Genomic DNA, 27993 nt, shown 5'->3' on the forward strand with positions numbered 1-27993 from the left:
TAAGTCCAGCTCTCTAGCCATTCCTTTGCTGAGATCTAAGACAGGTAAGGGCACTAGAATCTGCTTTACATTTCCAGTATTAATTCTGACAACGCTGAAATGAATCACTTAATTTGAAAGGTAAGCATGCGTAGATTAGGAAAAAGGAAGTTGAGAAATAAAGATTGGTGCCAAGAATGTTTTAAAGACTGTGGTGATGGAATTGAGGGAAGGGGGCTGCCACTATCCCCATTCAGGCCTAACTCCAGTAGTTCTCTTTTATTTGGGGTAGCAGTCTTGGCCATTTCCATCTCCTTTAACTGGACTCTGGGGGCTCCAACTAGCTACCTACCCTGAATATACAGTGATTCTATCTGGCAAACAGGCAGGGTTTTTTAGGCTTAAACTCTTGAGCTGTGTTTTGTTATACTGGGTTAACCAGTCATAGGTGTCTGGTACAAGCTACAATGATATTACATGTGCCATATCATCACACAAATGTAAATTATGTAATGTGCCTCAAATAGGTGCCCCCCCACCTGTGTATTCCCAGGCAACCAGCTGCAACTGACTAAAAAAAAAAAGGGCAAGTATTTAAAACCTATACAGATCACAGGATTGCCATCACTTCTGCACTCTATCACTTAAATCAGATTGTCAACTTACTATCATTCTTCCCACTGCCCATCCTTGACTCTTTAAAAATGCAGTTGCCACCTCCTCCTCCTTCTACCTCACCATAACATTAAATGGTGTCCTGAACAGAGTTCAATGGTCTGAAGATTCATTGAGCCTGGCTTGGTGAATTTCACCCTCCAGGAACAATTGATTTTATTGAATTCTTTATTTGCAGAAAACACAGAGATAAAGCACTGTTATTCCTGTTTAGCAAATCTCTCCCCCCCCCCTTTCTCTCTCTCTCTCTCTTTGGCACAAAGAAATGTCGTGTTACTAAACAAACCATGGATCAGCAACCAGCCTGATAACATGACTCAGACATATCAAAACAAGATTAAAACAAGGAGATTATTCCACGATCAGCTAACAGTAAAACCTGCTCATAGGAGTTGGGAGGGAGGTGACAACACTGTTCATAAATTAGATGTATATATATTTATATATTTATATTTATATATTTATAGTTACCTCTTACATTGTAAAAGTAAAAAGTGCAAAAGTATAAACCTTCAGATTCCCATCAGTGTGGAAAGCCGAGGGTTACCTTTTTTTTTTTTCCTTTTATACATTGTTAAGTGTGTGTGATTTGTAAACATTGCTACCTGTCCACAGTTTGTTCATTTTAGTTTTTGCTCTTAAGAGACCCAATAGTCATCCATCTATACAATAGTTTGAGAAAGGGAACTTTCTTTTTGAGAATCCCATTCAACAATTAGTGCAAATTTTGGAGAGTAGGTGGGAAAGGGGAAAGTAAGGCAACAGTTACAAATGGCTCATCTCAAACTTACAATTCGAGCCCTAACATCTGCATTACCAAAAGGGCAAGAAATCCCTTTCTTCCACCAGGCTTATGGAGAGGTTCTTCAGTTCCTTCTCAGAGGACACCAGTTTGTAACCCAGTTGTACTAATACCTGCTGGCATGCATTCTGTGTGAATGCCACAATTTCATAAGAGAGGCGGAACCGCCACTTCTCTGCCGTTGCTGCTGAATTTCGGACGGTCCCATATTTGTGCTTGGCTGCAGACCTGTCTCCTCTTGTATTATTCTGTATCCATCGTTCCACATTGCTATCCATTGGGATGCCAAGGAATTCGTACATCTCCTCAGTCTTTTTTAGAGGATTCCTAGCTAAGTCTTCATACCGCACCAGCATGTATTTGCCTTTCAGCCATGAGGGTCTATTTAGGCCAGTGGAAACGGAGTTCAAAAAGTCCTCACAGACAGTGGTGAGTTGTGTCACATCCAAGTTGTAGGGTTTCCTACCTGTGCCATCCCAGATTCGCCAAAGTCTGTAAGTGTCCCTAAATGTTTCACTCCTAGAAGCAAGGATGCCTCTGGGGTCTCTCACTAATTGTATAATTTTCAGGTTGAGCCTTGGATCATCCACCAAAGCCCGAAGGTCATTGACCTCTGGCACTCGCACTGTTTTGATTGCAACATGCCCATGATCTTTGCATGATTCAGTAGCTAGGGTCAGGTTCAAAGTGCCACATTTTTTCACACAATCCCCTTCTTCCAGAGTGGTATCAGTCAGTGCCATTGTCTCACAAACTGGTGCGGAGCACAAAGCTTTGCTGGCCCCTCTCCTGAAGAGTCTGTCTGTGGTGTGGTTCACTGGCTGGGGTTTGATGTAATTTTCCAAGAAGTAAAGATCACAGTCATAAAGACTCCTCAGCAAATCTCTGCCAGCCCCCAGCATGATCCGTCGGTCCATGGAGCCCTTCATCTGTGTTAACTTTGGAATTAAGGTGTACTGGACATGATAAAGGGGCTCAAATAAATAGAAAACATCAAAGTGCTGATTAAAGAGCTGACCAACAAAAGAAGAACCACTTCTGGTGGTGGCCAAGATCAGGACATGAGTCTTCTTAGAAAGGTTGTAAGAAAAGGTTGGGCTTTCATCACACAGTCTGTCAGCAGATTCAACCTCCTGATTCAGGCTACAATTCATGGGATTAGGTACAGGACAACTTTGGAAGGACTTGGTTGTGAAGGTGCGGATGGCTGTGTACTGGATAGCAATGGAGGCCAAAGCAAGTAGGAGGACAGCCTTCCAAGAACATTGCATGGCTGGTCACCTTCATGGAGATTCTTCACAGTTCAGTTTAGTATCTGCAACACAACAGAATCAATCTGATTGAATGCAAGATTCTCAGAATATCTATATTCCAACAGAAATCATGCACACTCTGTGAAGTAGCTTCCTTTTAGGAATCTCAAGGAGGCATTACAAAAAGGTATGTGTGTCTGTGTATGTGTAAACACTGTGTTCTGTAATCTCAAGACTTTATATTCTAAGTACAGTGGTTTATACATCTACATTTTCAGCCCCTGCTGAGAAGAAAAAAAGTTGCCTAAGGGCTTTCCCTTTCTCTCTTAGTAAAAAAGGTTAAAATTGCTGCATATTCATTGCCAATAAAAGGCAGTTGCCTGCAGTCTGATCAGCTGCAGCAGGCTGTATTAATAGCTGTGGGTGGGGTGGGGGCAATGAATGACCCCAGGTTTGTTAATGCATGGAATGATGTATATAATTCAGGGACAAACTGAATATGTGAATTTCAATTACAAAAAGTAAAATTCAAAAGAATTACATTTTCTCCCTCCTTTTTTTAAAAAAAGCAATACCTGGGATGGTTAATGGAAGGGGGAAATGTTTTTCACAAGCAGTGTACAACCCACCTTGCCAGAGGATGCAGAGGTTGGAGTCCCAAATTCAAATCTTTACCTATAAAGCACACTGAAAGGTGTGAGTAATTTACCACCACACAGCCTAATCTCCTGCAGAGGAATGACAGTAAATTAGTCCTTCTTTTCCCTTCCAAACAATCCTGATTTCATCTGTTTCATGGATAAAACAAATAAGCACACATTCACACAAGGGGGAACACAACCATGGGCATGTCAAGTGTGGTCACTGAAAAATCATCTCTGTCATCTCATCTGCTTCCTGACCTTTTACATGCAATATTCCAAGTTCTGTTATACCCAGTTCCTCATTCCACCAGGGTTAAGTTCTCATCTGCTTGCACAGAATACCCATTTCTGATTAAACAAACAGACCACATAAAGCTTTAGCCAATCAAATGATAGAGACAGAGAGAGAAAGAGAGAGAGGCAAAGACACATACACACACTTATTGATTAATTGATTGCCAAAGGCCTCTGCTTAACTGTTTTCTACATATGATCCATGAAATTATTGAAGAGTAAAGCAACTGAGTGAAATCAATCCTATAGTGTATTTTTATTTTCTAAATTATCAGAATAAAAATATCAAAAGACAAAATGTCAGCCTTCTAGTCTCTAATTATAAAGACATGTCTCACATTGTTCAAAATAATTGAACAATTCCTTCCTATGACATGCAAATAGATAGACAAACTTGTTTATGATTCAAATGCTGATGTTCAGCAGCAACAAAATTCCCTCTGTAAAATTAAGATGCTGCTACTGGGACAATCCAACAGTGTTGTTCCAGAAGTTTTAGATCTAGTAGATACTTCTACTAATGGAAAAGGAAGTTGCACACTTTTTCTCAAGCCCTCCCCCATTTACACATTCAAAAAAATAAATTTCAGAAGGTTGGTGGACCACTCAAAGCAGGGTGAAAGATAGTATATAGAAGGAATCAGAGAATATCACCTGTCTTCCTCCTTCATTAGCAGAGGCATCACCTGGCTCTAAAAGTTCTCTTACCCAATACCACTCCATTATTCTCAGTACTGACAGCTTAATCCACAGGTTGAACCCTTGCTATGATCCAATGTCACCAGATGGAACAGTCCTGCATGTGGACCTATTTCCATTTCATAGGAAAGAAACTGAAATTGTTGTTTGTAATGTGGGATTTGAAGCAAAGATTAATACATCAGAGTCCTTTTTGAAGTTTCACTGATGGGAGGCTGACAGCCTCTGGAAATATGCCCAACAAATTTCTTGAAAATGCAATAAAAAGGATTTTGGATAATGCAACTGCTTTCTCTGGGCAGATCCACACTTATTGTTTAAGCTGCTCCTGTCCTGCACTTATGGCAATTTACATTTAATCCAGTTTATGACAAATATGGCCAGACTGAGGCACTTGGCAACAATTTGTAAGATATTCCATCTGGACTGAAGGCTACAATATCTTTCTGCTGCTGTGCCCTCCCATCTTTCTGTTCCAGGAAAAAAAACTTCCCATTGCTTTCCTTCTTGTGGATGGAGCTTAATGCACATACTGTATATGCTTAATGCAAACATATACTGTTATATTTGTGGTGTGTGTGTGAAAATACACACACACAGAGCAACCATCTTTAAAATAAAAATTTCTTTCTTGTGGATTGTTTTTCACTCTAGTCACTACAAGACCTTCCCTTTCTCATTACCGCCAAAATAGCACAATAGCTATGCATTCTGTGGTGGTTCAAAAGCTAACAGAATTATTTTAATTACTTTCCTTCAGCTAGCTAGTTTTCTCTAACTAGCTAACTAGCTAAGGAAAAGAAAATCGTAATTAAAAACAATTGCGTTGCATTATTTGTTGTCAAAACAATTTTTGAACCACCAATCTCTTACATACCAAACAAGGCTGCCAGCTACTGCATTATTTTAATACCAAAACTGAAGAGAAGGTCTTAGAAGTTCTTAGAGATTAGGGCAACTGTCACCTCCCTGTGAAGTAGCCGATGAAGTGCTAGACTTAGCCCTGAAGTAAGTAAAGTGCTCCAGCCAAAATGCACAACAGCATGTAGGCAATGAAACAAAGACTTTCAAACTGCAACAGGAAAATGTACCCAGAGGTTGAATTGGCAATGGGAGGGAGATGCCTAAAAACTGAAATTATCTGTTTTCACCATCAAAATAATAGTTGCTGACCCATTCTGGTGACAAGTCTACTAAGTAATGCGGATAAGCCCTCTTTCTACTGAACTAACCTTCATTTATTATACCAGGAAAAATAACCATTGAAATGCATGATTTGCAAATCTACCAAAAAAAAAAAGCAGGGGAGATTGTAAAAGGTGGCCCAGAGAAAGGGGAAACACATTATTTGATTCATTCAGGTACAGACCCCGTATTCTAACAAATGAAAGAGACACAGCTAAGAAGGTAGTAAAGTCCTCATAGTGTTAGAAAATAGGGTGCAGACTAGTAGAATCAACTTTCAAAATGGATCTTATTTATTTATTATTTGAAAAACTTATATCAGCAAAACCACTCTTCCCACCAGGCGCCAGACCAAATAGCCTCCTGACTCAACCCCCATTCTAGCCCAATGCTTGGGGGAAGAGCCAGGTCTTTGTGGTCTTCCAGAAGGCTAGAAGGGTAGGGATCTCTTGAATCTCAGATGGCAACATTTAACCTTTTTATCCTACTAGCATCTCAGGTCAGCATAAGTCAGCCTTTCCACATCCTACTGTATCCTGACAACCTTATAAAGTGGATTTGGCTGAGGGATAATGGCTTGGCTCACATGACACCAAACAAAATTATGAGTTATTCACATGTACCATCTTTGAAAATTGCTCTCCAACAGTTGCATGCAGCTTTTTAAACAAAATTTGTAGCTTACAGTACCTAAGTAAACTAGGAATCCTAGTTTCCAGAAACCCAATACAACTGTTTCAGAGTTTGGTGATGCAACTCACAAAGCTTGGTTAAAGAGTCACACACAATGGGTAGTAAAATAGTGGAATGTGCACATTGATATTGCTTTTGGGCTGAACTTGTCATGTGAACACCAAGCAACTGCTCAGAATCAACCAATGAGCTAGACCTAAACTTGGATCTCCCCGATCCTAGTCCAATATATTAACCTTTATATCCACACTAGCAGTCATTTAAAGTCAAGGAAATGATGTCTAAGGCCAATGTTTAAAAGGGGTAATTTTTCTACAGTGAGCCCCTCCCCCATTTTTTTTTCTTTGAAGGAAATGAGATGAAAGTAAAGATGCCTTCAATCTAATCTTGATTCCTGGAGACTACATCAATATATTCATGTAGTTTTCCTGGCAACAATGTGGAAAATGTTTACCACTGCCTTATCCTAGAATTACCCACACACCCACACACACACACTTCTCACTCTAGCCATAGGCATCTGCACAGTCTTGCTACTTTGATCAGACTGAGTGGTTTGGCCATCCCTTGTCCCTGTGGATGCCAATACCTACAGGCCTAGAATTTCTTGATGGTTTCCATGTATGTCCAACACTTCTTAGCTTTTCAAGACAACCAAGACTGCCTGAATGTTGCACCCAGCAGGGCAAAAAAACAAAAACAAAAAACAACAAAAAGGCAGGTCATTCAAGTTTACCATTGCTCAGATTGTATCAGGATTTTTGTCCTGAAAATTTAGATTTTTATCATCCTAACCAAAGAGAATTACAACCAGTTTCAGTTTACCTTTACAACCTTCAAGTTGTGGGACAAATCAGCAATTCAAGCAGCATGAGACCATCCAGAACTTGCTACCTGGACATGCAAGAACAAGGAGTTAATCATGCAATACTTAACTGTTTCAATGGGTAACATGTTGTGCAGCTGTTGCAGGATAATGGCATGTCCTGCTGTCCTCTGCATCACTATTGTGAGCTTCCTGGCTACACATGAAGATTTCTACAGGAAACAGCAATGTTATATTAATGTTCTCTGCAGCAAATACATATTTTTAAGCAACACAGAGTATCTGGAAAATCTGAGAGGTCAAGATTTCCTGTCTTCATAAATGTGTTATACAGAATTTATTTCCACAGACTTTGTCTCACTGCACAAATGAATAATATCAGTGTTTCCTAGAATAGCTACCTGCAGTGGAACTCTGAATCGAAGAGTTCCCTGTTGACTCTTGAATAGTAAAACCTTGCCAGCTGATGTATTTGGTGCTCAGTGTTTGAAACTATGTACCAAAGCTCCCTGAGGTCATTGCTTGCATTCAGTATATTCTGAACTTTACTCCCTTTTGTATACTTAAGATCATGTCAACTTTGTCTAACTAACTGATCACTTACCCACAGGGAGAGGAACTTATACGTAACTAATGTTGTTGATACTCAACTGCAGTGCAGGCAGCATGGTTAATGGCTAAAGATGCTGGGATTTGTAGTACGGCGACATTTAGATAATCACAGTATTCCATTGCTTTAAGAGCCCAACTCATTATTACTCACTTCCTGAGAAGCATAACTACATCTGTCCACCTTGATTATGGCATCTGTTTATGAAATTACATTGGCCCAATTTCTGGGTGAACCTGCTGCATGTCAAATTAATACAGCTGTCCTCTAGAGTTATTTAGATAACTGTGCAGGTTGGATTTTCTATACCCACAAGCCTGACAGGTAAAGTTCAGAGGCCTCATGATCAATAATCATAGGTTCTTGAAGTGAAAATTCATATCCTGAGCATATCCTGGTTGTGTCTGGGAGCCAACTTTGATATGACATTGCTTCCGATTTTCTTTTAGTCAGTTGGAGCAATCTGGCATCCAAATTGAATAAAATAAATAAATAAATGGTCTGTTAATTTTCAGGTTTTAGTTCCACGTGGACCTTATCAAATACACATGTTGGGCTATATTCTATCCAGCCAAAGATAATACTCTGCTTTCATTTAATATCTCTTGAATTCTCTGTGAAACTCTTTATATCCATGTTCACCTTTATAATATACTTGTGCATCCACATTTCCTCTTTATTGTATAATATTAGCAATTCCTTAATGGAAAACAGAATCTTCAAGTATCCTCTTTGGTCAACCATTCTATTAATCAGAAAGATGAATCATTTTTTCCATGTTTTTCAAGACTAATCATCTCTATTGTTATGTTTAAATTCATCCTGAACACTGCCAAGCCCTGATCATCTGCAGTAGAGAAGAAGGGGCTGCAACTCAGCTGTTCTCTTCTCAGTTCATGTTCTACGGACAAGTGCTGTTGGAACAGGCTATCATGGGGTGCATCAGATTGGTCAGGGTTTGTCTGCTCTGATATGGTGGCCCTGGCTGTCCTCCCATTGTGCCTTATTTCTATATCTGTTGGCTTTAACTGTTGGAAACAAGGGATTGAAAGAACCATCTTGCATGTAGCATAAGATCTTTGCATACATTTTGCTACACTGTTAATCAGTATTGGTTCAATAAAGTGATCTTCATTGTTTATTCATGTTGATGTGTGTCTTACTAATTAAAGTACTTGAAATAAGGAGGAATTTTCTGACTGTGAGAGTGGAACAGCTTGCTTCCTGAAGTTGTGGGTACTCCATCACTGGAGGTTTTCAAGAAAAGATTGGACAGCCATTTGATCCTCACATTTGGTGTGAGGATTCCTGCACTCAGCAGCAGGTTTGACTAGATGACCTCCAACTCCATGATTCTATAAATCAACATAGCACTCATAACTATTTTGTAAGCTGGAGATTGTGGCCAAGAACACACTTAACAGGAGTAAGAAAATCTGTTTAAAATTAATTCCTTCGACAAGTTACTTACTTCTACCCTAGACCAAGGTGATGTCAACAAGAGTACAGAATATTTTGTTAATATTCTCATTCAATAGCTTTGGACCGTGCATGCAAATGAAAGACAGAAGATGAAACAGATGTTGCTGCATTTTGGCTCTCTATGGGATCTGGCTAAACAGACTATGCTGGCACTTTTTCTCTGTCCCCAAAATGAGCTGTATAAGCTGCACTCAGGGAGGAGTATCTTCTTGGCACAACGAAAATACTATATAAGCCCAGAATCTCTTCCAGCTGATATAAAACTCTTGCTCATAACATTTTAGACATGACCTATAAAGTTCCAGGGTAAAATATATTGAAGAAGTACATAACTGGACATACACACATGAGGCAAGATAACATGAAGTATCATCATATAACATCATCGTAATTTTGTCCCACTATTCTTCCAAAAATATTAGGCTAAGCTCTTTGATAACCCAGGATATTAGCAATATCCTGTGAAATAAGTAAAGTTAAGAGCTAAATGACTGACTTCACAGTCAGCCTGATCAACTCCTACTGTATATTCGGATCATGACATCACGCTGATGGATCTCTCCATTAGAAATGAAACCCGACCATCACACTAAAACAACAACTGTCATGGGTGGTACAGTATCAGAGCTTCCATCAGTGCTCTGTCTTGTGTTCCTCTGGACCAAAATATACAAACCAAAAGTGGCTAGTTGTTATTTATTTACACTTGGGGAAGGAAAAAACAGACTAGAGTTTAAATCTAGAAAAGGGATTTGTTTATCTCTTTCTTCTTGCATATAACGAACCTGGGTTCACTTGCTCGTTGGATTAGTAAGGCAGCTTCCATGTTTCCCACTTTACACAAAAACACAATCATACAATGTTCACTGCATCCCAAGGAATTTAACCTTCCACCTTTCTCCTGACAAAATTCTTGCTCACACTGAGAGCAAAGTGAGAAATTCCAGCAACAGCCCACAATATGAGACCATGTTATCATTCATAGGTCCAGCAACTCTCTTCCTTGGCACTGTGACTGCAACAACTTTTTTTTTTCACTTTTGAAAAAAATAATAAATGGGCACAACAAAACACATATCCCAGCCTGGTATTTGAGATCAGACGGACTATTCCCACTCACTGAATGACGAGTGGTCATGGATTAGCAATTGTATAAACCCATGAAATGATCTTAATAAACAATTTTCAATAAGTGGTATGGAATGAGACACTCTACTTCTAAAACAGAGGATATTCTGCTTTTGCAGTTACAGTGAGAAAAGGCTGTTTACACAGCAGCAGGTAAAGCTTAGAGAGTTGGGATGTTCAGTTTTAGAGACTGAGCACAAAATGCTGACAACAAATGCCATGTAAATCCCAGATTAATTTACCCAAATATTTTTTTTAATCTGCCCCTGTTGCAAACAAGAATCTGAGGTTGTTCTGTTTGACCAGTAGTTTGCTACTTTCTCTCCCATTTGTTGTGGAGAAGTTTCCCTCCGTCCGCTCCTAAAAGGCACATGCACAACCTTTCATCTTTAATAGCTACTCTGAGTATTGCTTAAACACCCCAAACAGTTTGCTTCATTGGTGTATTGACGTACACACAATTCTCATGTCTCCTTATTGCCCATTAAAGCTCAATAGGAGCACAAGAGCAGCAGCTGGCAGGCAACAAAATGAAGAGATTTCTGGAGCCAACAACATATCTACATATACAATGCAGTTCCAGGAATACAGTGGCTACAAGTATGTTAGTATTCAACTATTCCACCTCAAAGCTTATGTGGCTTTAGCATACTAAAATGCCAAACTTAGAAAAGGCCCAAAGTTCTTGCTCTTCTCTCCCAAGAGAAGACAGTGTTATGGGCTGATTGCTTGGCTAGAGAGGAATCAAGGAAGGCAAAAACAAAGACTAGGTCACCTCCATGTCAGTTATAGAAGGCAAGGCAGGGCTGCTTTGAATGTGCCCAGAGGCTGATTCAAAACAACAATGTTTTCATTTATCAGGAATGATCATACAGCCCTAGCTCCAAAAAATGCATGAGAATCAGGGTTTTTTTTTCCGAGTAGAATGTATACATAAGAAACTGCAAGTCAAAGAACAGATGTTGCCACAAAGTAGGATGGCAGACATATCCCAACACTATCTGGTCGGCCAATAGTTAGCAAAGCTGGTTAATAATAATAATAATAATAATAAGGCTTATTGTGGAACTATATCTCAAAATTCAATCTGCAAACCCAAGATCCAGAACACAATTATTTATATGGTGTGACCAATGTTCACAGGTCACTTTTGCAAAAAGAAATAACCAAGAAATGCCTGCCTGAAGGGACTTACAGTCTAAACTTCTTTAGGATGATGTGGAAGATGTGGAGAAAAGGGTTTTAGTCTCTTTGCTAGATGAATTTCTATTTCAAAATTCTCTGCTTAAATCAGATATTTTTCAGTCTCCAGTTCTAAAAAATGCCCATTAAAAAGTATGGAATCCCATACAGACATAATCTTTTAAAACCAAACCCATTACTGTCCATCAAAAAAATAAGCTCAATATTGTCTTTTAATGTGAAAATGAGGTGGGGGAAATGTTCTGAAACCAAATGTAAGGCAAATGGAACCTATTTATTACTATTTAGCTGGTAGTTAGATATTCAAACTGTAAAGGTGCTTGCTCACTTCTGTATCATGGAAAACCTAATTCTGTCCAGTAATTACCAGCCCTACTTCTAAAAAATTTTGAGCACTTGTAAGCAAGCATATATTGTTGCTTAGCGTTCTTGCAAGAACGGAGAAAAGTCCAAACAGAGTTATTTATTTTCATAATTGCTTCCCTAAGAGATATACCCATAGCAGGTATACAGTATAGTTTGTAATATATTGAGGCACATGACTTGAATAATCAGTGGTAGAAACTATGCTCCTAGCTAATACATACAGTATATAAAGTTCAGTTGGGCTAACTTTATTTATTGATCTGGTTGTTACAACAATCAGCATATTCACTGGAAAGCTCGAAATATAATTAAATGAAATACTGTATATCCCAGAAGGCAAAATGGGTTAGAAACACCCTCACTAAGAACACTTCTGCCACTAATCACCTGGCATTTTTCATCAGTATTTCAATAGTCTTCATCACACCAGCAGCCAAATTCCACTAGTTCTTCCTTCACAAAATTGGAATCCCTAAAAGAGCCCCTGTATCCATTCAGGAAGCTGCCAAATATATTGTCACGTTATCCATGTAATCTAGTCTTCTCCAGTTAGATGTCCTTTAGATGTGTCAGATGTCAATTCTCATAATCTGTAATCAGCCTAAAGCATCTGGAAGGCACTAGGGAGATAGCATATTTCCAGAGTCTTGCACAGAAAGGTCTTTTTCATCACTACTGCTTAAGAGATGCCAAGGATTGAACCTAGAACCTTTTGCATGAAAAATATACGCTCTGTCAATGAGCTACTGATCCTCCCCAATTCCTCTGCACTGATAATTTATTTAAATTCATATTCAGCCTTTGCTATATAGTTCAGTGTGGTCTACCACAACATATTTAAATTCAGCAGTCCCCTAACAATAAACAACTTGAAACAGAAGCAACAGAATACATAAAGCCAGGAGTTTAAAATGTTGAAAGCTGACATATTACTCCAAGCAACAGTAAAATTCAGCCTATAAAAGCCAAATGCCTTCCTACGTGGGAAAGTCTTAATGTTGCAGCAGAACATCAAGCGAATCTGCTTGGAAAAGAAGTACTAGTCTGACTGCAGCAACAGAGACAGCTGTCCTCTTCTGTCAACTAAACATTGTCTTGGAACAGATCTGAAGGTCTCCACAGATCAGTAAGAGAGACAACGAGGTAAATCAGATACCCAAACTGTGGAGATTCGAAGATCACTCTGCATCACTGCAAAGAACCTGCCAAGCAAGGCATCAAGTGCCCTCTTCTAAAGAAGGTTCACTGCAACAGTTTTACAAGTCTCTCTACATCACTGAAGCATGAGTGTGCATGTTTCTGCTGAAGTGAAGTAGCACACTTAGCTTTTGACAGGATGTGTCACCTTGATGCTTTGAGGAGCAGGTCCTCGTAGCTATGCTATACAAACACACACAATCAGCTAGTTTCTACTTGGGAAATATGTTGTCCCCACTCTGGAGAAATGAACACACACAGTTCACTTCCAATAAGCAGCCACTGAATAAGAGGTATAAGCCATCTGCATATGCCAATCATAATCTCTCTTAAGTAGCTAGAATCTCTCAGTCTCAGTTCTACAACACTAGTAATATATCATACAGATGCTAAACAAAGGGAGTGCTGGGAAACCCTAGCTATAGGACTCTTACTCCTGGCCATGTGGAAACTGAAGTGACAGAGTAAGAGTTGAGGACTCACCAAAAAACCAATGATTTCCAGACAATCTAGTTTTTCATGTGCACTCCAGCTTTTCAACAGAGCATTCTCTTTTGCCCTCTTGTGGTTCTCTTCTCCCTTGTCTTCTAAAATATTTGGAACTTTCCTTTGGATTGATAGCGGCAAGAATTTAACGGCAATGAAAAATGAATCCTCATCCTTTTGAAGTTGAGACAGATGTCAAACATGTTTTCTAAATCCCTCTTTTACCAACAAGTGTCACTGTTAGTTTACAACCCAATTTTATTTCACCCTTCTTATTCCTCCTTCTCAACAATATGCTTTTTGATGGCTGTAATTCCTGAAATCTCCAATTTCAATACACACAGTATAACCTCATTTGTACAAAATGGTTAGAGAACCAACATTCATTCAAATAAAATCAGGAACTTAAAGCAAAAAAAAAAGCTCCTCTAATGAAGATTTAATTTGATTCTCCCTTTTTAAGGGAAATTGTGAAGACTCCTCTGTCTAATGCTTACCATTTGCCCTATCTGACTCCAAAGGATTAGCATACCTGATAGCTACAGAAAATTCTCCTCCACTATCAGTGAAAATAGTGCTGTATCCCAACTGGAAATTAAGGCATTCCCATATTTATAATTACAATTTTATAAAACTACACTTCTGTGCCTTGCCTTTCCTTTCCTTTCCTTTCCTTTCATTTTATTTATTTTATTTTTGGCTCACTAATATGGATGACCTGCATTCAACAGAAAATCAGGAGAAAACTACTGATGTGCTAAGAGTAATTTTCTATCTCTTAACCGTTTAGTGATCAACACTCATACTAATTACTGAAATAGACAATGATTGCAACACTTCAGTACAGCAACACAAGAGAAAGAGAGGATATGGCTAGTTTTTGTTTTTGGTTTTTTTTTAATGGGGGGATGATGATATCCCATAGGGGTGGGTAGGGTGGGGGGGGAATTACGATCCAGCATACTGAAAGAAGCATGAATCTATTGCCTCACCAAACTGCTCTAAAGTATCCTGCCTATAATGGTATCAGAGGTTTTGCTGTGTGAAGCAAATAGCCTTAGGGCAGGCAGTTTTAATTAGGGAAAATGATATGAGGGGAGTGAGTAGGGGGGGGAAAACCTCTCCCCCCCACCTTCCAGGATTCTATTTTTATCTTAATTATACAAAAGCATTAATGGCTAACACACATAATTTTTTAAAAAAATTAAAATCTCATACAAAGCAAATTAAAATCCCATACAAAGCTTCTTGACATGTTAATTTCTTTCTATTACAACCTTTCCCCACTTAGTGCTTTGTGAAGGTGCTAGACTATAGCTCCCATCACTTCTATTTTTGTCATGGCAAAGATGGGCAATACAGTCCCCCACACTTCAACAGCACAGACATAGGGAGGTCTTACAAGTCTCTTCTGCCCACCTATTTTTCATTGTTAAATATATTTTTACTTCAGTAGCACTTTTCGTTTGCTTCACCCACAGTGCTTATCAGAGATAAAAAGATATGCAAGTACTTTTACTTCTGAAATTGTGGAGAGCACAGGTAAACAGCAAAAACACTCTGCTGCTTAGTTGTGGTTTATCTTCCATGCACACCAGGCCAAGGTAGCCATAATCCTGAAGACTGCTTGGCACAAAACAATTGTTTGGAAACACCAAGTAAATCCTAGTTGCTCTCACTTAGGCTAACTTGGTACAATACAGAGGTTCCACAAAGCTCAGTGAAAGTGAGGGCCTTAAAAAATAACACAATAAATAATATCAAGAACCAATATGAATTTAAAAAAAAATCAGCTGCAGCCAAATGTTTTGCCCTTTCTCCACACCATTATGGGACTCAGTATTTATTGGTCATGCCCTCCTAATAACATATTCTTCCAGACAACACAGCAAAAAAAAAAATGAGCACATTCCAGTACTGTTTTAAAAGAGCACAGAAGTGTACTGCTTTACCCTTATTTTGTGTGTTAAGCCCTCTTGTCCTTTTGTGCCAACGTTTCTGCAAGGCAGCTGCACCAACAATGCCCCCGGCATTAGCAACCAGAGCCTAACGCTAAACCTCTGTATGGATAGGGGGAGATTACCAAGGTACCCTAACCAAACACATTCTTCATCTTTGTATATCTACATCAACCCTGCCTAACCTAGCACACTCCCAATGTGTTGGGATTGCAACTCCAAAATTTCTAACCGGCATGTCCTCTGAAAACTGCAGTTCCAGCTCACATGTAGGATACCAGCAACACTTAGCCTAAATTAGGGGTTCCTAAACTTATTGCCATCACACCTCCCTTTGGTGTTATCTTAAACACACCTCGTCCAAAAATCCAAACACCAAAATGAACACAAATGAACAATGAAAACAATACAGTGAAACTTTATTTTTAATAAAGACATAAAATGCACAACTAAAAGGTCCACACCTCCCCTGGACTCTGTCTGCACCTCCCTAAGGGAGATACACCTCACAGTTTGGGAAACCCTGGTGTAAATAATCCAGATTCCTCAGCACCCCAGGCCTCCCAGATTATCCACAAACCACAATATTTCTCATGTTTCCCAGTTGGTGCATGAAAGTAAAATTTCATATTGTAAGTAATCATATGTACCAAATTGAAATTTCTAAGCCTATGGATAAAAAAGAACAAGTTCGGTGTAGTGGTTAAGACACTGGGCTAGAAAGTGGGAGACTGTGAGTTCTAGTCCTGCATTAGGCATGAAGCCAGCTGGGTGACCTTGGGCCAGTCACTCTCTCACAGCCCTCTGAAGGAAGCAATGGCAAACCACTTCCAAAAAACCTTACAAAGAAAACTGCAGGGACTTGTTCAGGCTGTCACCAGGAGTCAACAATGACTCAAAAGGGACAAAAAAAAGGAAGGGGGATAAAACTGCTTCCTGGCACCTCCAACACAATGCTATTACAGGTAGTCCTCACTTAACAACCATAATTTTGGTTGCTAAGTGAAGTGGTCATTAAGCAAATCTGACCCGATTTTATGATCTTTTTTGCAGCAGTCATTAAGCAAATCACCACAGTTGTTAAGTGAACCATGTGGTCATTAAGTGAATCATGTGGTTCCCCATTGATTTTCTTCACCAGAAGCCAGCCAGGAAGGTCAAAAACGTGACCACAGGATGCTGCAGTGGTCATAAATGTGAACCAGTTGCCAAGCTCCCAAATTGTGATCACGTGACCATGGGGACACTGCAACAGTCATGTGTGAGCACCGGTTGTAAGTCAGTTTTTTCAATACCATCATAAGTCTGAACCATCACTAAATGAATGGTCATTAAGTGAGGACGGCCTGTATTTCTTTCAACTTGTTTCAGGGAGGGATGTGAAGACCTAGAGGGAAAATTATCAAAACTAGCGGAGGTTATTTCCAGAACCTTCACATTTGTATTACCTTTTGCTAGCTTGGAGAAAAAAAAGTAAGCATAATATCCATCTTTTCATTGTTCCCATTGTGCACTTTGCATGAACTATAGCCACCTTCTTAGGGTGTGTACATGCAACAAGGTAAAAAGCATGGGGAACACACAGCAGTGCTTCCCATTTGGTAAAGATGAAACAAGACTGCGACAATCACTGCCACCTTGAGAGCCGGACTCCGTCCACTCTGACTGAATGGAAAGCAGAAGGAAGCAACCCTCCTGAGGAAGTGGTGTGGGTGGCTCAGCTCTGGGTGGGTGGAATGTTCTGCCCTGTGAATCAGACACCATCCCTTCTCAAACTTTCATAACTATCCCCTTAACATCAGGGAAACATCACAAGCTTTTTCATACAAAAGCCCAAAATTCAACCCATGTGAAAAATGCATCATGCTTCTGACAGGTTTACATGTTTATTTTAATCTGCAGGTTTAGACACCCTACCTCTACTTCAGATTAACTTCATATTTTTCCATTTTTATTTTCTGTTATTTTTGGCTTAACCTTGCTTTCTGGATAGACCTGAATTGACTTTTTTTTCGCCCATGCTGGCTGCATCCCTACCGGGAAGAATATTTCAAGTTTCTATGTATGGAGCACAGTGGGAACAAGTAGAAAAATAGATGTGGGCATAATTATTAACACATGGCTTTTCACTTGAAGTTTGGTATTGATTTCCAATTTTATTTTATTTTGTTTTTTATGCCAGCAGAGGGGCCCTCAACTGGGATTACTCCAGCAAAGCTTTGAGACATCTTCTGCTGACTGGCAACCACACTCTTGTCTCAGAGGAGGAGGGAGACCAGGAGGAGGAGACCTAAGAGCTGAGCATCTATTCTGGGCCATCAACTGTTCCCCCACCATGCCTGTCTGGACCCAGCAGACTCCAACCAAGATATGTGCTTCCTCCCCTCAATCCTCAAGAGGACTGCTACCTAAGGTCCCCGGTCAGAGAAAGAGAAGTGAAGGAGTGCTAAGCTATGCCAACAGACAGTTACACCAAGCAGGGCTATTCAGGAGCAACCTACTGAAGGAAACCAAACTTAAATACAGTTAACTTTGCTAAATGAGTTACAGCAGTGTTTCTCAACCTCAGCAACATTAAGCTGTGTGGACTTCAGTTCCCAGAATTCCCCCAGCCAGCCATGAAAAAATCCCTGATATCTCATTTTGGCTTCTCTCTTCTCTTCACCTCCTCATGTTTATTAATTTGAACACTGTTTCTCAATAAGCTGAGTTTTGGTATTCAGAGTTTGGATTTCATTTAGGACTGTGAGATTAGCTCGATGGATTTAATATAGTAATAACCCAGATAATAAGCTGTCATTCATAATGCCAGGTCAGTAGCTTCACTATTCTGCTTCTATCCATTCCAGTCTTGCATATGCAATGTATCCACATCTTATTTTGGTTCCTGGTTTTCTGGCAACAGTGCTGAGGAATAGAAAGTACAGCTTTCATAGCAACAAGTAAGAAACAGAAATTGTGTGATTAGGATATGTACCTGTAAATTTCATGGCTTAGCTGTCTTACAAACATGGCCATATTAGCCTCAAAACCAACAGGCATGATTTTACACCACACTGCTTGCTACAGTGGTTGAAGATGAAGTATGAGCCCCTCACCCAGCGCTATGAAATCTTGCATCTCTCTTGCCAATATGATTCTGGCAGAGGTCCAATCCCTAGCAGCATCTGTACTATATTTTCACTATCCCTAAAATGCATTATAACGAACAAGTCTGTTTCCATGGAAACAATAGTGTGACTCAGGATTTGGGGGCTGGCTTGAAGCATGATTGTCAACAGCAAATGCTCTGGGAGATTTAGGATACTCAAGAAATGAGATTAGAAGAGGTCTCTCTCAACAAGCTGACATGAATATCCCATATGATGTAATGCAGAGAGTAAGATAAAGGCACATGGCTCAACTCCTCTCCACAGTCCCAACTCAAATTCCTCCAGATGACATCAGAGCTACTGCAGCATTTGGGAATTACATGGCAGCATGCCATGTAATTCCCTACCAGGCTGACAGATGAGTTTCACTCAGCCAAGCTATCAGTCATTTTTGATACACTCAACATATATTCATACCCAAAAGTCAACTCTACACCTTAAACAGATATAATACAGCCTTACCATTATCTCTCTGTACAGTAAATTTCCAGTTATTAAATAGCCAGTGTATAGCATATGTTTTCAGACTTATGAAACAGTGTAGGTCACACCCTTCCAGGTTGTGAATTTAAATCAGAGCATTTGCGATAAAGGAAATGATTTTAACATATTTCTCCACTGCACAACCCTTATTCCAGAACCATGTCACCAACAAAGAATAACTTACTAAATCTCAGCAGTTTTTCTATGAGACCCATTACTCTTTTACAAAGTTATATACTGTTAAATTTACTAGCTAGCTAAGCCTGATACCACAAGTTGGTAACCATATTTCCTTTATTAACTAATTCAGCTTTACCACATATTGGAGAAGCAAGTCAATACTATGCCCATTTAGCCAATGAGGAATTAAAGCTGACTAAGATTTCCAAAACCACCCCAATAATATTTGCTTATGAGGCCCTGGTTCTCAGAATTATCAACATCCAGCATTGTCCCTACTATGCCATAGGTAAAGGTAAAGGTTTCCCTTGACATTAAGTCCAGTCGTGTCCGACTCTAGGGGGCGGTGCTCATCTCTGTTTCAAAGCCGAAGAGTCAGCGTTTGTCCGTAGACACTTCCTCTGTGGTCATGTGGCCAGCATGACTAAATGGAACGCCGTTACCTGCCCGCCGAAGCGGCACCTATTAATCTACTCACATTGGCATGTTTTCGAACTGCTAGGTTGGCAGGAGCTGGGACTAGCTTCAAACAGGTCCCGTTCGTACACGTCTACAAGATATGAGAGTTCATTCTATCTGCGGTAGTATTTATTCTAGTAGCAAAATCACATGAGCAGAACTTCAGCCATCCCCAACTTGTTGCTGTCCAGAGGTATTGGGACTAAAACTGCCAGAATTCCCAGTCTCAACTTATCTAAAAGTCATGAGATTGGATGGCTAATACAGATCTTTCCCAACATCTGGACAGAAGCAACTTCTTCACTGATACAAGAGAGAATATGGGGACAATGAACCATCATATCTGAATAGATTCAAACATGTCTAGTTCTGTTATTTGTGTTGGGTTGGGCTGTGCTGGGTTGAGTTGTGTTGGGTTAAGCTTAAAATCAAATTAAATAAAACTTTATGAAAGATGGCTTTACTGGCATCTTTTCAAAGCAATAGAGGCTGTTGGAGTAGGGAGGGAGGGGACTTACTCTGCAGAGATACATGAATCTAAATAGAACGACCTTATTCTTCATGAGCCCCCTTGCTAAGCATATGTGAGATGGCCACAGCCCAAGTTAAATCAGAGGAATCTACTTCAATGTTTCAGTAGAGGCTTTGTTTTTACAATTCTGAATCAATTCCATAAGTTGCTGTAGAGTCCTAGAATTTGAACTAACTAAGAGCACAGCCATGACCAATTACTGATGGTGCCCCCACCCAGCTACTGACCATATGCAACTAGAATGTGTAATTCTTGCTCTACTGTGTTCAGGTAAAGGTTTGCATGGCCTTAAATAACAAACTATTAAACAGAGAATATGTACCCGATGCTGGTGCTGTCATAACATCAGGATCCCAAAAAAGTCCAGGACTAAATCACTCCACCGTACATTTATTTATTATTAAAATGTACCCAATTTGCTATTGTCAGGGGTTAAGACGGCAACAGAAATCAGTGCAAACCCATTCTTATCTATATAAATTGATTGAAACTGCTCCTCTCCGCTTTTGTGAGATAGCTGAAGGTAAATAAAATTACCTCCAAATCATACTCAAAGAACCTTTCTCTCACTGCTAAGAAGCTGTTGCCTTCAAAGCTAAGCTGTGTGGTTTCCAGACATATTTGAGCTTCAGGGACGTTGCACCAGAAGTCATAGGAACGGAGATCCTGAAGAGATGCTCTGTCTAACAAAACAGCCAGTCTCCCTCTTCAATTTCTCTTCCTTTCCTCCCTACAAGCAATTTTTCCCCCTCCTAATGGGTGCTTCTATTACACTTATAAACATAAGACTTTTGGTTTGCAAAACAAAAGTCCTGCTGGAAGTGAACAAACTGCTTTTTGCTACTTGCTGGACTGAATAACTTCATTTTTTTTTTATTATTATTATTTGAAATGCTGCTGCCTTGCAGGCATAGAATAATAGAATACAGCAAGCCATAATGGCAAGAGTTAGGCTCTGACATGGCTTTATTCTTTGCATATCCATTCTCATGACACTCTGAAATTGTTCCCAGATTGTTGTTATGCCTATAAGTATTAGCATGTGTTGGCTAGAATGGTCAGCTAGTTTTAAGAGGGTTCTATTTAATCTTAGGTCATTCATCTTACACTAACATGGTTCTCACATTCATACACATAGCATGATAGTATTTTGTGCATATATGTAAGTGGCCTTAAAATTAGGAGTGTTGAACAGTAGAGCTACTGGGTGTAGTGAGACAAAAAGTTATGTTTCCCTATGAATTACTTCATGGAAAAACTTTTCCTCCTAATAAGTGCTTCTTTTACAACCACGTAAGATTGTTGGTTTGCAAAACACAGACCCATCTAGAAATGAACAAACTGTAGCTTTGCTGGCTGCCTTAACCATTTGACTAAATAACTTCGTTTCTTGAAATAAAATGCTGTTGCCCTGCAGGCTTGGAATACAGCAAGCCATAATGGCAAGAGTTAGGCTCTGACACGGCTTTATTTTTCTCATATCCATAAGAGCAGGAGGGCAGAATAATACTAGATGGCTGGAAACACTGTTGCCATGCAAGAGGAAAAAGAGTGGGACAATATTGAGAAATCCTTGTGTTAAAGATAACTCAAATATCTCTGGGTTTGCCAGATTATCTCCAATGGGAAAGACTCTGTACGGCATACCAGTGGTATCAAAGTCACCTTTCCAAGTAGCTGAACAGCCTTTAACAAACAGATCCAAGAACTAGCCACTTTTTCAGTTAACAGTAGAGTTGTGTCTTAAGAGGGGAAAGAGTCTGTGATTGAACATTCAGAGTATACATAGCTAAAGCTCAGATTAAACATGTAATGAAAACAGGAGAGCTAATTTCAATCCTCCTGATAATTTTTTTATACATAACGCAAATCATTTAAATTGTCTTTACTAAAAGGTTCAAATCTCAGCAGAATCAGTAAAGCCTTCAGTCCTAGAACAAGCAACATATACTGACTCCATTTTGTATGATTTTTCAAGCCAAAATACACCTTACTATCAAAAGCCTATCCTTCCTATTTTAAGGTAATTAATTAACTTTATTATCCTAACCTGTCTCCTTAAAACAACATTTCTATCTGCCTGGATGATGATGAGGATGATGATGAGGATAGATTTAAATTTGTATAATCACCCAAACTGGCTAGACTTAGGGATGAGCATGGAGTGTCTGATTTCAATTCAAGATAAAATTTTGACATAAGTGTGCATTGTTCCATGCTGGGAATATTCACAACAGTTGAATATTTATGCTTTCTATTTTCTTATAGGAGTTATGCTACAAGTATGCTTTTAACCTCAGAATGTACTATGAAACTCCTCTTTTGATCTTTCTCTACTTTAAAGTAGATAGGATTGGAGAGGGGGTGATATTTTATGCAAGTATCTCAATCTTAGTGCAGTACACTTGACATTAACATTCTGTCCTACCCACAACAGTTAGTATGTCATTGTTACTATTATTGTAATTGCTTCAAAGTATTGCAACCTATGAGCCAAGCTATTTCATATGACTTAACCCTTGCATAAATATGCATATGATTATAAACCATTTCATGCCTTTCTGGATCTGACCCTTGGTCAGCCATGACAACTCAACTGTTGTGAATATTCTCAGCATGGAACAATGCACACATATTTCAAAGTGTTGTCTTGAACTTGAAATCTCCATGCTCATCCCTGATCTTAGGGACATTATTTTAAGAGTTCCAACATTCTATGATCAGCTTCTTCTTCAAACTATGGAGATACCAGTAAGATAGCAGGTATAGATTCCAACTCTTCTGCCACTGGCCAGAGCTAGTTGAGTGGAGGACACATAGAAGATAGGAGGGGAGTCAGCTAAGCACAGTTTGCAGACTAAGAACAATTGGGCTTTTTTATTTGTTTGTTAAGCTCCTCAGGCAGATAACTGTATTTTTGCTTTTATTCATGGGCTGTGTTGAGTTGAAGGGAATCTTTTGCTAATGTTTGTTTCTTTGCTGGGCTCATTGCTGTGGCTGATTGTGCAGCAAGTTAAAGTGCAAGGCATCTGTTCAATTATTGCTTCAATTGCTTATAATGGGAATTTTTAAAGTTTTACTTTTTAAAAAATTATCTCATTGGACAAGGTTTGGTAAGATAGGATTCAGCAAAGAATACTGCTCCAACCACTTTTATGATCCTGCTATGAAAAACTTGTTTCAAGTTTTCACTATTGCCTATGGTGGAATACTCAAAACATTTTAGTTTAAGTTCACATAGAACACTGGAGATGTTTCAACTTTTATTCCATTAAGATGGGAGGCTTCATTTTTTTCCAATGAAATATTCTAAATGTCTGGTTTTGTTCCAAGCTCAGAACAATTTTATTTTTATATTTCATGCATACTTCTAGTAGGAGAAAGTTAAGGATGACTGAATTAAAAAAAGAAACTATCTTAGTTTGGAATCTTAAACAAATGAGCCACCCCAGTTTAAAACACATTCATCTTCACTGTCTAAAATGTAGCATTCTAAAACCAAACATATACTGTAGAAGTGTGAAAATAATAAAAGGGTACATCTTTGAAATGTGTGAAGCATCAGATGGCCATGCAAGTTTGTGGTCAGTGAATAGAATATTCTTCAGTATTTTACCAAGCTGAATCTCAGATTTGCATCTTACTATTCGTGCAACACAGAGTTGCTGATTTTCCTCAAAAATCATGTTCTAATTTAAGATATTTTTTTTTAAAAAAATCATTCTTGGTAAGCATATGTCCTACCTACGTGAAGGCACAGAAGTCAGAGACAAATCTGCAAGGGCAGGAGTTTCCCCCCTTTTATTCACCCCAATCTTTCCTTGCCTGGAGCTTGTTTTTATTTCCTGAGCTGAGTTCCAGTCATAGAAGCCAGCTTGGCTGTGGGGGAAAGGTATATAATGGTAGGAAAAAACATCTGAGAAAATCACAGGTGCAGAAAATATTAACTCTCACTTCCCCACTGCCTTCTGCAAGTATAAACCCATCTTATTATGAGGGAGAACTTTCATATGCCTTGTAACCTCCAGTGGACCTCTAACATAGGAAATTTTGTTCAAAGTGTGCAATACTATACTTGGAATGCACCATGATCCCAAATATTTTGTAGTAGGCAGGCTGCATTTGAAACAAGCATATACAGCTCCCAGCATCCCTCATCACTGGCCATGATATTTGGGGCTACTTGAATTGCAATTCAGCAACACGCAAAGGGCCACGGGGATCTAATAATGAAATCACTACTAAAAGCTAGCAATTGCTCCATGGGATGGAATTTCACTCACAGCTCTGCAGGCCTTAAGAATGTAAATAATGTACTAACATAACCATCAGCCTGTATCTTTTCATTCTCAGTCTGTCTTATACAGCTTCTCCTGATTTTTATCTCATTTTATCCTTGACAACACCACTCACATACTACAGAGCATTCTGTTAAATGCTTATTCAAAAGGTCCCACAATTACTTTCAACTGTTGTCAACAGCCTGCTTTAAATTAAGGATCTTCTTTCTAGAGTATTGAGAAAAAGGTTGTTTTACAGCCTGAGCATTAAAGATAATACTTTCTACTTATCTTTTTGCCTGTCAGATATACATAGTTTCATTTACACATAAACTATAGCAATGCATTGAACATGGGGCTGCTTCTAGAGTTGAAAAAAACAACAGCCAGAAATTTTGAAGTGTGGTGGCAAATTTACCAATTGGACAGGGAGAAATGAACCCATCACATGAGTACATATCACTGGCTCCATCATATTTGGAGGCTCAATTCAAAGAGCTCTTTTTTATTTGATCCTAGTTTGGAAAGCAGAACAAGCTGTGTCTCTTCATACCTACCTACCTGGATTTTGTGATGTTCAGAGGACTTTCCCTGAATGTCCCTGCTGAACATGGTGCAGCAGTTCTCTACAAAAAAAAGCTTCTTTTCAGGCTGTGGAATGTTCTTCCCAGAAATATGTAGTTGGCATCTATCTGGGTTGGTATAATTTCAGTTTCAAGCAAAAGCCTGTATTTTTTTTTAATGTTTCTGATCTTTCACCTTTAAAGTGATTTCACTCTCTGCTACTTCTAAAGTTTTACTCCTGAATTTTACTTTTTATCTTGAATAAGGACTTTGTTATTTGGTAACCTTTAAATTCTAAAATAAAATATCAGTAAGAAGTCATATTTATTCTACCTCCCCGAGGGACATCTTGGCATTTGTGTTGATGGAACAAAATCTTGAAAAATAAACAGAACTGTGGAATTTGTTTTACTCCAAATATGAAAAAAGTATATTTATACTACTCCAAAGTTTATTAAGAATAGTTTATTAAAAACCCTAGAGTTTTTAAAATCAATCTTTGCCCTAACAATACTTTTTAGGAGTCATTATAACAATCAACACGTCTATATTGCATTTTGGTCTTTACAGTACAGAATTATTCTACAAAACCATTATGAACAGCTGATCTGCACATAAGAGATTAAAGTAGCTTTCCTACTACAAGAGAACGCCCATTATGAATGGGAATAGATTAGAAGGTGTATTTCCAGGGAAAAGCCCCACCTGCAAAAGAACTTTCTCTGAAAGCTGGAACTATCCAGCAAAGTCTGAAAACTTGCTGTGTTTGGGAGTGGGAAAATGAATAAGAACATTCTTCTTCACCTGAAGTCTGCTCAGTTTCAGGTCTTCTCTAAATCCTCTCTTTGCAAGTTGAAACCCAGCTTTTAGATGGGGAGAGGTTACAGATGGCACAATTTTAATCAGTGACATGGCCTCACTCTCTGGGGCAGGGTTAGGCTCTTCTAAATAGCAGAATATTGTTTAGGGCTAATCCAATGCCACATAATAGACATGGGTTCTTAAAAAAAATAACTGTCCATTCAATCAAAACAACTTTATTTTTCTTGTTGCACCATATAAATTAAGTCATCTGGGCTGAATATCATTCTCATTACTTTGAGTGCCTCATATCATTTAGGAGCACAGGGATGCTGCCCATTCAGTGAAATCTTTAATGTCTTTCCTGATCCAAATAGGAAGAAATAAGGGTATATCTCATCCATACAAAAACTTGTTTCTACCAATAGGTTGTTGAAAGGCATAGGTTTTTCTTCCTTCTGTTTCTTCCAAATTAAACTGGGGAGCTACTCAGACTATTTGGAAATTAACATCAAGGAAATCCCAAGCCAGTAGGGAAAGAACTTTAAATAGAGAACGAGAAATTGGAGTTTGGAGTTGTGGACTCCAGCTGTTGGCTTAATTATCTCTGGAAATCAGGAGTAGTCTTACAGAACCCCAGTGAAAGCAGAGTCCTCAAGACCCTCTATTCCAGCCAGCCCACTTCTAGCTTTGGACAAGGCTGGAACTTTTACCACCCTGGCAGGCTGGAGGAGAAATCCATATATCTCATATTCTCCTCCAATGCTGTGCCATTCTGTTCTTTTATATCGCAAGGCCAACCTATTTCCAAAAACTTCCACTGGGAATCAGAGCCACTCCACAGCACTGAGTGAAAAAAGGCAGAGTTCTAAGACAGACAATAATTCTCATGTCTCCATATGGACTGATATACATATAGCCACCGCTTCTATTTTACATCTCTCATACCTGCGAATTAATCCTCTCAACCTCCAGCACAAGGTATAGACCATCTCATCTCCCTGAGCCATAATTGCAGCTACCTATAGTTTATTGCATGACCCACCATCATGCCGAAAGCATGGTTCAAGGGGGGGAGGGAATCCTCTTCTTTTCTACTCTTTAGTAACCCTGGTTGGACTGCGAGTGCAAAGGAGTACTGTAGTTCCAGATCTTCCAGGGACAAGTAGCCTGGACAGTAGTCAGTTCCAAAGCCCGTTACATTGGACAGACCCCTTAAAGGTTAAGACACGGTACCTTATGCTTCGGTAATCGGGAGTCTGGAGCTCGGCGAGAGGGGCTCTGAGCTAGCAAAGCCGAGGCCACAGAAGGGTCTGTTAAGACTCTGAAGGCGGCGCGCCACTGTTTTTGGCTACCATGAAGCCGCGTCTCACAGAGGAAAAGTACATTCCCGCGGTGTACTTAATGTCCAGTAACCGACCCAAGGTGTGGGATGCACATGTGGAAATCACGTCGCACCCTTCCTCCCCTCGCTTCTCTAGTAATTCAGTTTAAGGGCCGGCGAGAAAAGCCACCACACGCTCCAGGTAGCGGATTCTGTGCCCCCTCCCCGCCCCAGGCAAGGGGGACTTAGGCTGCGCCCTGTCACGCCTCGCCTTCCCATTCAAATAAACTACCTTCAAAACTGCGGGGCTGCTTCAGACGCGGCGGCGGCGGCGGCGGGTGTCCGCCTCATCGCAAGAGATTCCCAGCCAGAGATGTTGCAGCATCTCCCTTCCGCCTGCACCTCAAGCTCCCTCTGTCCCAGCGACCGGCGGCGAGAGGACCATCCTCTCCGCGGGGCTGAGCTCTCGCGCCCGCCAGCCCTCTTCGCACGCGCACGCGCGGCCAGACGAGGAGGAGAGCGGCGATTCTCGCTCGACCTGCCCTGGCCGCGCGCGCTCGGCTTCTCTCTGCAGCGCCAGCCGCACGCTGCCCCCGCGTCCCCCTCTCAGAAGGTGCGGCGGCGCGGGCGGAGATGAGGGGCGGAAGAGAAGAAAGCGCTCTCCGTACTTGCCGCGTCGGTCCCGCAAGGCTGGAGAATAGAGCGAGGAGGAGAGGTCTCACTTTCTCCTCTCCAGCA

The 27993-nt window shown here is 39.9% G+C and overlaps 1 protein-coding gene across 2 annotated transcripts; it reads right to left on the reverse strand.

Moving 5' to 3' along the window:
* Positions 1 to 892: 892 nt before the first annotated feature.
* On the reverse strand, positions 893 to 27792 carry CHST1 (carbohydrate sulfotransferase 1). 2 transcript variants are annotated; one of them, XM_063293312.1, is made up of 3 exons: positions 27548 to 27792; positions 7161 to 7262; positions 893 to 2771 (listed from the first exon to the last, which is right to left on the reverse strand). In XM_063293312.1, exon 3 carries the CDS (start codon positions 2725 to 2727, stop codon positions 1468 to 1470), a length of 1260 nt encoding a protein of 419 aa, XP_063149382.1. In that variant the 5' UTR covers positions 2728 to 2771; positions 7161 to 7262; positions 27548 to 27792; the 3' UTR covers positions 893 to 1467. The 2 variants fall into 2 exon arrangements, with proteins under 2 accessions (XP_063149382.1, XP_063149391.1); XM_063293321.1 differs by lacking the exons at positions 7161 to 7262; positions 27548 to 27792 and adding an exon at positions 4302 to 4827.
* Between the last annotated feature and the right edge of the window lie 201 nt (positions 27793 to 27993).

This window comes from Candoia aspera, chromosome 1 (assembly GCF_035149785.1).
Source record: "Candoia aspera isolate rCanAsp1 chromosome 1, rCanAsp1.hap2, whole genome shotgun sequence".
Taxonomy (NCBI): Eukaryota; Metazoa; Chordata; class Lepidosauria; order Squamata; family Boidae; genus Candoia; species Candoia aspera.